At 35.2% G+C, this 12,895-nt stretch overlaps 1 protein-coding gene and 2 long non-coding RNA genes across 5 annotated transcripts; 2 read left to right on the top strand and 1 right to left on the bottom strand.

The window, feature by feature from the left end:
• Positions 1-805: 805 nt before the first annotated feature.
• On the bottom strand, positions 806-5,351 carry LOC135801224 (uncharacterized). 3 transcript variants are annotated; one of them, XR_010550329.1, is made up of 4 exons: positions 5,260-5,351; positions 1,577-4,306; positions 1,374-1,435; positions 806-1,300 (listed from the first exon to the last, which is right to left on the bottom strand). It is a non-coding gene; the product is annotated as an uncharacterized lncRNA (long non-coding RNA). The 3 variants fall into 3 exon arrangements; XR_010550328.1 differs by having other exon boundaries at positions 806-1,435; positions 1,577-1,647; positions 4,027-4,306; XR_010550327.1 differs by having other exon boundaries at positions 806-1,435.
• A 1,423-nt stretch (positions 5,352-6,774) lies between these two features.
• eIF2Bbeta (eukaryotic translation initiation factor 2B subunit beta) lies at positions 6,775-8,281 on the top strand. Its single transcript, XM_065314613.1, has 6 exons — positions 6,775-6,943; positions 7,004-7,090; positions 7,140-7,599; positions 7,654-7,848; positions 7,913-8,109; positions 8,170-8,281. The coding sequence occupies exons 1-6, from the start codon at positions 6,885-6,887 to the stop codon at positions 8,240-8,242; spliced, it is 1,071 nt and encodes a 356-aa protein (XP_065170685.1). The 5' UTR covers positions 6,775-6,884; the 3' UTR covers positions 8,243-8,281.
• Positions 8,282-9,528: 1,247 nt separating this feature from the next.
• On the top strand, positions 9,529-10,527 carry LOC135801227 (uncharacterized). Its single transcript, XR_010550333.1, has 3 exons — positions 9,529-9,977; positions 10,029-10,134; positions 10,190-10,527. It is a non-coding gene; the product is annotated as an uncharacterized lncRNA (long non-coding RNA).
• The last annotated feature ends 2,368 nt before the right edge of the window (positions 10,528-12,895 follow it).

The following is a 12,895-nucleotide window of genomic DNA, read 5'->3' as shown; positions in this document are numbered from 1 at the left end:
TCCTGTATGATTTGTGTACTCCATCTTTCATTTCAGGTACAGGTAAGAACTTGTAAGAATATTTTGAAGTGTCCCCTCCCTTGAGGCGACTTAAAAATTAGAAATATTTTTACAAGTTCTTAAAAGGCTGTCCTTATAAGGAGTTCCCTCTCTCTGGGGATGATCCCCCACCATAAAAATTGTTGATATGCCTGATAATTCCGGGGATGAAGCGCAGAGACATCGTAGCTGTAGGATGGGCCGGGAGCAATGGACGCATCGAAGCAGTGGGCGATGTCTTATAACGACACGTGCCAAAAAATTTAAAAATTCTGTCACCCCTATTCTCTTTTCTTCCTGTACTCTCTTCTCTATTCTCTTCTTGTTTCTCCTATTCTCTCCTGCTGCCTCTCTACTTACTCTCCTTTTTCCTTACTCCTCCGCCATCTCTTCTACTTATTCTTATTGTTGCTTCGTCGTACTCTGCTTTTCAAGATATTTCTAACAAATGAATCTTGAATTTTGGTGGTCTGCAACCCACATTTCGTAAATTTCTTATTATTTAATAAAACTACTTCGTACAACTGAGATTCGATCCATGAACCTCCAGCATGCTAGCATATGCACATGCCACCTGAGCCACAACGCTCACTTATCAAATGCTATTCGTTTCAGGTATAAATGTTGTTCTATACCTAACCTTTTTAAAAACATCAACATTTATACATCACTTATACGCATTTCAAACACAGGTAATCAAATATAATTTTTAAATCAAATCCTGAAAACGACAATAGGAACACAGAGAGATAACTGCTTCAAAATATACTATTAAATTATATTTTATTCAAACTCATTTAATCAAGACAGTACATACACAAATTTAAGTACATGTGTTCAACGTTACTTACAAAAGTGACTAAAGTTACAAGTTACACTTACTTGAATGTTTAATCTTCACAAACTGGTACGGATTAGATTTTACGGACTTCATTCCACACGGGAAACAATCGAAAATATTTCCACGTTTGAATTATTTAATAAATGTACTAAAATATATAAATCCAGTAAGAATTCTTCGTGTCGATATCCGACGGCCGACGGCAAAAACGTGCGCACAATGTAAAACTGCACAATTCTGGCTTCCACGCGCGATAATCCATTAACTGCACGCCGCACTAGCCCGTTAATTCTAAATGTTATCTTTGCTGATCGATTCTAATTCAACTATCGACTTAAAATCACAAGAAACGCGCAAACTAGTTACGAAGATCGACTTGTGATCCAAACACGTGTATACCGAACAACATCGCACGATCGACTAAACAAGGAAAAGATATAGCAGGCTACGTGAACGGAGCAGATATAAAAATGATAAGAATTTCAATACTCACAATTGAATGCGGGCACGATTGCACGATCTCGTGCACCGAGATCACGTTCAACTCCTTGACGTCTAAAAACAAACACAAATTAGATGCGCTGTGATTTGTGACTTCAATTCATTTTTAATTCGCAAATTTAACTAAAACTTTATAGCACCCAAATATAAAGATAACAAAAATATGATTTAATATGGTAATAATATATTACTTACTATGTAAATTTTCTCATCACAATAGTCTTCAACAAATGTTGCATCCACATTGTAATATCCGCCTGAAGAAACTTACAAGAAGACAATAAATTAGCGCATTTATGAAAATTTCAAACAATTAATCGTAACTCATTTGTCATTAACTGCAGTTGATTGCCAATTGAATATTGCACTTTAAAAACACGAGATGTAATACCACGGATATGCGCTAAGACTGCACAATTAACACTGCCGGAGCCAAGGACAGATGACAATATTGAGTGCGCAAGCAAAGTAAAGTATGCAGCGCATGCGTACATGATGGATTCTACCGGTAAGTGCGTATATAGAAGGAAACATAGAAACAATCAATGGGAATTTATATCTGTAAAAGTTGTATTGAGGGTTTTTGTTTTCGCCGCAAGAATCGCAGCCAATTTCTTCATCATAATCGTTCTTTTTTTACAATAATCATATTGATATTCATTATAAATCGTTTAAAACACACAACTCAAGGTGCAAGCAAACATAAACAGAAGTAACAGACACATTAGTACATAGGGAAAACAACACAAGTCTCATACACAATTAAACAAGAATTCAACTTCAACATGAATAACACAAAGAAGGCAAAAAAAAGGAAATGTAGAATACAGGATCACACGCACATACACAAAATGTATCTATGCGCACACTGCTGCCTAAGCTTTTATAATAAACAATGACAACCCGACGGAGAAGTTAATTCCGCATCATTTAACGCCACGCTTATGTTACTGAGACGACGAGACAGCGCGCAAACCCGAAAAAACAATGAAAAATCACAATTTTAAGCAAATTTTCGCGAGTTGCAGGTCGAATTCCTGCAACAATCATATACCACGAGCCGGAGAATTTAATTCCGCATCTCAAGACGTCGCGCTAAAGTTAATGAAACGCCAAGATCGTGTGCAAACTCGAAAAAAAAAAAAACATTTCACGATAAAAGGTAAGAAAATCGCAATTTTATGCAAATTTTCGCGGGTTGCAGGCGGAATTCCAGCAACAAACATATACCACCCGACGGAAAATTTAATTCCGCATCTCTAGACGCCGCGCTAAAGTTAATGATCCGCCAAGATCGCGTGCAAACCCGAAAAATTACAAACATTTCACGATAAAAGGTGAAAAAATCGCAGTTTTATTCAAATTTTCGCGGGTTGCAGGTCGTATTCCTGCAACAAACAAATATAACCCGACGGAAAATTTAATTCCGCATCTCCAGACGCCGCGCTGACGTTAGTGAGCCGCCTAGATCCCGCGCAAACACGAAAAAATGCAAACGATTCACGAGAAAGGTTGATAAAAATCACATTTGCATGCAAATTTTCGCGGGTTGCAGGTCGAATTCCTGCAACAAACAAATACAACCCGACGGAGAATTTAATACCGCATCTCTAAACGCCACGCTGAAGATAGTGAGCCGCCTAGATCGCGAGCAAACCTGAAAAAACACAAATATTTCACGTAAAAGGGTTGAAAATTTACACTTATTTGCAAATTTTCGCGGGTTGTAGGCCGAATTCCTGCAACAAACAAATACCACCCGACGGAGAATTTTATTGCGCATCTCTAGACGCTGAAGTTATTTCGCCGCCTAGATCGCGTGCAAACCCGGTAATATACAAATATTTCACGAAATGGAGTGAAAAAATTACCCTTTTATGTAAATTTTTACCGGGTTCATACGGTGCCCTGAACACGAGTCACTGCTACCGCTAGTTTCCTATGGTGCCCTGAATCGAGTCACTTCTACCGCTAGCTTCGTAAGATGCCCAGAATCGGGTGACTTCTACCGCTACTTTCATACGGTGCGCTGAACACGAGTCACTTCCACCGCTAGCTTCGTAAGGTGCCCAGAATCGAGTCACTTCTACCGCTAAAAAATACAACCCAACGGAAAATTTAATTCTGCATCTTTCTACGCCACGGTGAAGTTACTGAGCCGCTTAGATTTCGTGTAAACCCGAAAATATACAAATATTTCACGGAAAAGTGTGAAAAAGTTACCCTTTATGTAAATTTTCGCGGGTTACAAGTCGAATTCTTGCAACAAACTAATAAAACCCCACAGAGTTTAATTTGACAACTCTAGAGACGCCCCCTTCGCGAGTCAAAGCTAGACGACAACAGTGCGGCAACTACCAAATACCCTTATCCGAATTACTACCAACAAATGAAACGCAAACTCGCCCCATTAGCGCGACAAGCAATAATGCGATACAGTAAAAGTCGTGAGGCGATTAAATGTGCAATACAATGTAAACTCTTGATAACATTGTTTTATAATGACCTAGAAATATGTAGACATTTTGTGGCAAATTCCGTCCTATATCAACTAATTTTAGTAAGAATCGTTATAAAGAGTTTACACTGCATGTTATTCCACAAGCATTCATCAAATTAATTATCAAAGGGCCCTTAATATATACCATTCTAATTATAAGTGAAATAAATAAATGCGTTCGTGGTTTATAAGACGGGAAGTATTTTTTGTCTCCTTCCTTGTGCGCATTATTTGTATTAGTTAGAAAATATTGTCCGGGCGCAAGAAATGATTGCAAGATAAGGGACAAAGATATCGCATCCCATCAAAACGTAGCTGCTCTCCACCAGACAGGTAGGTGTTCTTTTGGTTGATGTCGGGGCAGGCGATTCTCGAGTGTATTTTCCACCGCAATATGCATCAGTGGATGTTTTACACTCCAAATTCTAAAATTAAATAAATATTAATCATGATAGAAGTGGACAAGTGTACACATATAATATTGTAATAAAAATACATGTGATGCTAAATTAACTGGCGCGTATAAATGAAATGGAATTGAATATAAACAGTATATACTAGACACAAACAGAAAAGCATGTTCACAACAATAACAAGATAAGATATTGTTCCAACGCGACATAAGCGTATCGATAAAACTTTTAGAACAATGAATGCACGAATAAGTGAATTAAACAAGGACAATAATTTCAGAAAACGAAAAAAAGAAAGTCTGCATTTTACCGTTCTTTCTAGGCTTTCATGGAGAACATTGTCCATGTTCCCGGGGCAAGATTACTTGCGTACATATAGTCAGCAAAATTCCATACACTAACTAAATAATATCACAACAAACGTTGCAAGACGTTGCAGGTTCATACTACCTGTACCTCGCGAGCGTTAAGTGTAAACAAGTTTATAGCAAAAAATTAACGATTGTGTATGGTTGACACCCGATTACCTACTAATAAAACACTAAACACGTCAGTAATAACTAAATATAGATGATGGACAATCGAAATGAACGCGGTTTACCGAATTACAAATCCAATACAAACAACGCCGGCACAAAACTACGCTGAGCACCCCACGCACGACATCAGCGCCGGCATGCTGCAACATTCGATAATACTGCGCGAACGCCGCAAAACAACACGCACAACAAGGTCGCATGCAAGATAGCCAACTCAGGGAATGCGACTAGAAAACTTGTTTAGTGGAACTCCGCATGCAAAATCCAATTAAAAAGTTTCAATACAAATGGCAAAAATGAGCACAAAATGCAATCGCCGAATTATTGCATTAAACGAATGAAACTCTTCAAAATACTTCGTGTGACGATAAATGCGTATAAACCAGCGATAGGAAGTGACTCGGTATATTGGAATAATACTATTACCGAATTAAGAAATAACCTTGGTGAGCAGCGACTGCCATCACTAAACGAGGAACAAACTTTAAAACCGGCGAACGTCGTACAACGACGACACACAAATTAAGACTGACTGAAAATAAATTGCAAAATAAATAAACATGAAAAAGCAAACATCGCCATCTATCGGCACACATAATGACGATGAAAAAAGTAACATATCATTTTAAAAGGCATGTAATTAAACGAACTTTATTTTTTCGATTTTTAACTTGTCAATTCATTAAATGCACTTATAAATAATGTTTGCACTTAAAAATACAGAACTGAACTTAAAAATAAATATTTGCACTTTGAAAAATGAATTCCACTTGAATAAAATGCTTTCCACTATGAAATAAATACTTTGCACTTATAAAACTTGCAGTATTAAGTACGTGCCGTACTCTTAGCCGGCCCCTTCTATCACCCTCCGCCACACAAATAATACCAAACAAGGTAGCCTACCTCGCTAAACACGCTCGCTACCACGCTAAAGTAAACAATTCTTATCCGCCATTCATATATTTCCTACTGCAGAGGAAGAATGCAAGCACGTATAGGAGGATGTTTGACATTTTGCAGTTTTGCAGTTGACTAATGCATAGTGGCGCGCTCTATTGGCGAATGTTTGGTTAAGAATACGGCACGTACTTAATACTGCCAGTTTTATAAGTGCAAAGTATTAATTTCATAGTGGAAAGCATTTTATTCAAGTGGAATTATTTTTTCAAAGTGCAAATATTTATTTTTAAGTTCAGTTCTGTATTTTTAAGTGCAAACATTAATTATAAGTGCATTTCATGAATTGACAAGTTAAAAATCGAAAAAATAAAGTTCGTTTAATTACATGCCAATTATAAAGTTTCAATTTAAAAAGTTGATTCAAAGCAAATTTAAGCTTAAACCTGAATATATAAGTGCATTGTATTAAAATATAAGTTATACAATCTATAGTGCATAATATGCATTTCTTAGTGCAAAGTATGAAAACTTAAGTGCGGCTGTTCAAGTGGATTGTATTTTAACTAAAGTGCATTTAATATATCCCCATTTTAAAATTATTAGCGCCATCTAGTGGCAGATGTCGGAATGGCTTGATTTTTCTAGAAAACTGTAATTGCGTACAGTATTTGACCGGAACCTGTAATGTTTTTTGTGGCGTAACCAGATTGACATCCGCAAAAAATTTAATTCAACAACAATTTTTATACAATGAAAAATTAAATTTATAAGAAAGGAAACTTAATTGTCTTACTTTTGATATGTGTTCTAACCATTATAGTACAGCCCTTTGAGCTGTTTAAGTTTTAAAACAAACAAAAAACATATAAATCAGACAAAACATGCAAAAACATTCAAATGCCTTGTATTAATATTCAATCAATTATTTAGATAATCCATTGATCACTGTTTGAGTTTTAAATAAAACCATGAAGCGATAAATTTGACTAATTATCGATGAGTATACAGATCCGTGGTATTCCTTCATTATCAAGGGTTAACGTAGCCTTATAACTTTCACTTTATAAATGTTATAACCTGTTCAACTTGCTCGTTCCCGTCCCCTGGCCCTTGAAAGCTTTTTAAGCCATAGACATATTTTTCTTACAATGCCTACAAACGGCGAGAAATACACGTTTGCTAATTTAATAAGCGAAATTAGATACGAGTAATACTGTTTGATTTCCTAGAACTTGAAATTATTTCACAACATTTCTGATTGTTTTAGAAAACTTCATCGATCTTATGATATTGCCCTGAGGACAGTGCAAATTGTAGAGGAGATTATAACAGATGAAGAATGGAAAACAGCTCAGTATGTCTCACAATATTGAATACTTCTAATATTAAATATTTATTTTTAGAGAGCTTATAAACATTATTAAGGAACAACTTAATCTCATCACTGAAACACTACCTTTTGCCACAATCCCCACAAATGTAATAAGACACATTCTAAAACTGATCAGGGAAATCTACACAACAACCTACAATGCTGAGAAGCATAAGCAGGCACAGAGAATTAATGATTTGCAGCAGTCATTGCATCATCTAGTTACAGCCCATTCAACTGACAGTATGGGTAATTTTAATCAAGAGCTGGTTTCTTTAAGGAGCAGTTTAAAGGACCACTTGTCAGAATACAAGGTGGAGCTTGAAACAGCTGCTTCCAATATAGCTGAACAAGCCTCTGAGCATATTCATTCTAATGAAATAATTTTAACTGTGGGCAAATCAAATTTGGTAACAAGATTTTTGAAGAATGCAGCCAAGACAAGAAATTTTCAAGTTATTGTTGTAGAAAATGCACCAGATTATAAACAGGTATATTATTATTACATAATTATGAAGTAATTTTCAAATTGAAAGCAATTTCAGGGCCAAATGATGGCAACTGAATTGGCAAATGGTAAAATTCATACTACTGTTGTGCCTGACAGTGCTGTATTTGCTATTATGTCCAGGGTGAATAAAGTCATCATTGGCGTGCATTCAATTATGGCTAATGGTGGATTGAGGGCTTCAAGTGGAGTGCAATCTGTTGCACTGGCAGCTAAGGAATGTTCAGTACCAGTAAGATAAATAACTAGATTAAAATTATTAATATCTTGTCTTTAATTTGTCTATATTTATATAGGTAATGGTTTTGTCACATTTATACAAGCTAACACCACAATATGTGTGTTCCTATGAGCAGGAAGCCTTTAATAATATAGCATCACCTTCATATGTTCTGCCATATTCGAGTGGTAAAGTGCTTGATGTTGCACATGTTTATAATCCAGTATTTGACTATGTGCCACCTGAGTTGGTTACTTTGTTTATAACCCATCAGTAAGTAAAGCTCACAGTGCGTGATTTTTAATGTTGTTTAATAATTGTTTTATGTTATAGAGGTGGCAACGCAACTTCTTATGTCTATCGATTATTATCGGAGTTGTACCATCCTGATGATTATCAGTTATAATTTGTTAAAATTATTGCAGTAATAAAAAGGTGAACAGTTTTTTTTTTCATTTTAATTCGATTTTGTTTGAACAAATAATATCTCTGCGCCGTAGAAATATTATGCAGTGAGAAGTTTGTATGTCGAACAATTTATTCGACAATTATTTTAAAATTTCGGTTTAGTCATAATTCGTACACATTTTTTTACCCAGGTGGCTATTACTCAAATGTATCTGAACTAACGCTAACATAATTCTATCAAAAATGATAGTGGCTTATTGAATTCCCATTCCAAAAACTCATTTGAATATTGTGATCAATTTGCTTTTATTTATTCATAAAACAATGCGATTGAGTTCAATTAAACGATCATTTTGCTTGATATAATTATAATGATACAAACGTATAAATTAAGGATAATATCATAGAAAATATTAATACGTGCGGAGACGCAGTAGAGAATGTTGGCGTATAGTATAGAGTTGTCTCTAAATTTGCTCATAAAAGTAATTGCTACTGTTAATTTCCAGCATGATCAGTGTATTGCGCATTACAGCCCTAATCCACGCAGCATTTCACCTTTATCAGATTCATTTCCAGTAGTTCTAAATGACTATCAATGCAAACACGGATGCCGTCAATATATAGTTGAAAACCCGCTCAAGTATATTCCAAATAATAAGCGTGGTCAAATCAATTTTAACCCATTTAAAACCTGCATGGTCCAACAAAGGAACAGCGATATGAAAGCAATCATTATTCTGAATACCAAGTCCCTTCAGGCGTATCTTAACAATCCTGGTAACTTCGGCATCAATGTAGTTATCATTATGTCAAACGACAAATATTTCTATATTTTTGGTCATACTGATCTCGCACGAAAGAAACTTGTTGTATTGAATCGCTGGGAGATTATAAAAACTCGATTTACGGATGAACCTGGTTCGGTTGGTATCGATGGGTTCTTCGATGATAGGTGGACGAAGTATCCTAATGCCGCTATTAAACTTCAAATTCACGCATATTATCCACTCAAAATAATAACAAACTCAGGGTATTTACATGGAGTAGACTCATATATCATTGAACACTTTGCAACATATTTAAAAGTTTTGCTCCACCCAGAAGTCATAAATGAAGATTTTATTGCAATTGCAAATGAAAAAGGAGCATTTCTATTAGCCGACAGGACCTCAAATCAAGCTCAATTTCCACAAACATATCCAGCCACTATTTTTTCACAAGTATTCGTAGTTCCAAAACCAGGGTAAGTTGCAAAATATAGTATGCACTACAATAAGAGTGTGTCGAGTAATAACTTTGTAATTTTATATAAAAAATCGTAGATTAGCCAATCATTGGTTGCAACTCATACAAGTGTTTGAAATTCCACTATGGACATTGATACTACTTTCAGCACTATTTACATTGGGATACTTTTGGTTAGAACTAGGTCTAAAGCAATCTATTGCCAACACACCAGTTTTGATCGTTTTGCGTTTGTTTTTATTGCAACCATTGACTAACTATGAAACACCACGTCATTTCCGTCCCCGTTTTATCCTTGCCCTTGTATTAATGTTACTAGTAATATATTCATCATTATTTTCATCGAGCGTTGTTACTCAAATGGTGATGCCTAAGTATGAGCCTGGAATTAAAACAGAAGATGACATTGAGAAACATGGTTTGATAAAAGTTTTTATAGCACGTTAGGTAGTGCAATATTTGATAAAACGAGAAATGTTCTTGAGGTAAGTTCGTATATTTTGTATGCTCAATAATGACGTTTTCTATTTAATTAGAACATAAATGAGTTCAGAAAAATTGCTAAATACGCTATTGATCTTGAGCGAAAAGTAAAGAATGGTGCTCGAGTAGCTGAGCAAACGTTTATAACCGGAACAGGAAGTACGGGATATGCGATAGGTTTGGTATAATTAATATTTTTATGTGTTCGTTCTAGTTTCATTAGATTTACGTACAATCAATGTTATAAACTATCAACTCCTAAAAGATGGAACTCAATTGGCTTTTACTCATATTATGGCACGAAACAGTGTGTATGCTTCTTTACTACCCGAATTAAATGATTTTATCTTGAGATGCAGAGAAACGGGATTAACTATATTCTGGGAATGGCATATGTACCGGAAACAGTTTACAATATATGAACTTTTAAGGTTTTTAGACCACAGCCCGGAAGCAATCCAACCAAAGAAACTAACACTGGAAATCTTACAAGCGCCATTTTGGTTTTTACTTATTGGCACGCTCCTTGCAACTTCTATTTTTTTGGTTGAAATGATGTGTAGCTTGGTTAAACAAATCAATGGCTTAATTTTTATAACTATTTAAAAATCTCACTGTTTGTTAAAATATGTTTGAATGTATTAATGTTTGTAATTTAGTAAGAGCTGCACTACTGAAATCTATATTAGATATGGCATAAATATGATTAAAATAGATTATTATCTGCGAGACGTTTGCTGAAAATTGTTGTGATTGTTCTGGATTCATTTTATCACAATTTTACATGGGGCTCATTTGTGGCTTAATTGTGGTTGCCATCCTGATTACCACAATAAGCTTTTCCTCATACTAGCAATTCTGCAAAGACTATCAAAGGAGACTAAAGAAAAGTTACTGCGCCCAGCAACCTATTTTATAAAAAACCCTCAAAACATAAATCTAGGACTAAGAAAATATCAACCGAATAATGCAATACTGAATTCGCGTGAATTTTGTAGTCTAAAAATTTAAGAGTTATATAAGAGAGTTATATATGAGAGTCACTTTTACCGCTACCCTTGTACGGTGCTCTGAACAAAAGTCACTTCTACCGCTAGCCTCGGACGGTGCTCTGAACCGAGTCACTTCTACTGCTACCCTTGTACGGTACCCTGAAAAGAGTCACTTCTACCGCTACTCTTGTACGGTGCTTTGAACACGAGTCACTTCTACCACTACCGTCGTTCGGTACCCTGAATAAGAGTCACTTATACCGCTGCCCTCATACGGTGCCCTGAACACTAGTCACTTCTACCGCTAGCCTCGTACGGTATATATATATATATATATATACATATATATATATATATATATATATATATATATTATATATATATATATATATATATATATATATATATATATATATACCGTACGAGGCTAGCGTTAGAAGTGACTCGTGTTCAGGGTACCGTACGATGGTAGCGGTAGATGAGACTCGGGTTCAAAGCCCGTACAAGAGTAGCGGTAGATATATATATATATATATATTTAAGAGTTATATAATAATTCTAGTGAGAGTTACATTTCTGTATATGATTCAAGAAATAAACAAATAAATTATGTTTGAAAACAAATTTAGTAATGATATAAAAAATATTGTATTATTTGCGATATTATACACATTAAAAAGAAACATTGTTTTTTTGGCAACCTTTGAACACATTATTCCCCAAGTAGCTATTTATCAAATGTATTTGAACAAACGCTAACAGAATACTATCAAAAAAGAGAGTGGCATATCGAATGTCCATTCCAAAAACTCATTTGTATAAAGTGATCGATTTGCTTAAATTTACTAGTAAAACAATGTGCACAAATTCAATTAAGTGATCATTTTACTTGATCCAATTACAATGATACATACGCATAAATTATAATAAATTAATTCTTTTAGAACATGATATCATTGAAAAATATTAGTACGTGCGGAGATACCGATGAGAATGTTGCGGTATACTGTAGAGTTGTCTGTGAATATGCTTATCCGGTTAATTGCCACTGTTCATTTCCAGCATGATCAGTGCATTGCGTACTACAGTCCTTTTCCATACAGAATTACACCTTTATCAGATTCCTTTCCAGTAGTTCTAAATGACTACGAATGCAAACATGGATGCCGTCAATACATCGTTGAAAATCCGATCCATTATAAACGAAATAATAGGCACGAGGAAGTCAAATTTAATCCATTTCAAAACTGCATGATCGAAAAAAGGAACAGCGATATGAAGGCACCGAAATCATCTTTAATGCTACCGCACGCGCAAGCAAAAACATTATAATATCAAATCAAAAGCCGGCTGGGTCATCTTCACCGACGCCGGCGACGGACGATGCGCCCATCAGCATCATAACCAGGCAAATTGTATAATTATTTTAAAACCCTGGTCAGCATCGCCGCAAAATAATGGGCAACACTGCTGCCGTGACAATGACTTTGCAAATGCAATTATTTTAATGGAAACAAATTAATAAACAAATTGCCGTGCAATTAATAAATTAATTAAAAAAATATGTTCATGGAACAGTCATGTTCAATTAACATTTTAAATAATGGAAATGAATGGACACGCCGCAAAATGGAATTGAATTTTGTGGAATTGGAATGCTGGAAAATTTTTAACACTTTGTTGTGTGTAACTGGAATGGAATAATGGAATATGGAATGTTCTTTTGTTAATTTTAAAATTGTCAATTGGACAATTTTGAATAATTATTTTAAATGGAATTGGACAATGGACAAATGCTGCAGTTTCTGCAGACAAAGGTGGGGTAAAAAATGGACAATTGGTGTAATGGAATAATTGAATGGAAATGCATAAATTTAATTTTATGTCAGTGGCAATTATCATGCCAAATGGGCATTACGTTGTTATCG

Source organism: Atheta coriaria, unplaced genomic scaffold (genome assembly GCF_025399875.1).
Source record: "Atheta coriaria isolate IRGN ID8LTWV9N9 unplaced genomic scaffold, Caltech_Dcor_3.1 hic_scaffold_10_pilon, whole genome shotgun sequence".
Lineage (NCBI taxonomy): Eukaryota > Metazoa > Arthropoda > Insecta > Coleoptera > Staphylinidae > Dalotia > Dalotia coriaria.
This window is presented reverse-complemented; position numbering and strand designations above follow the sequence as displayed.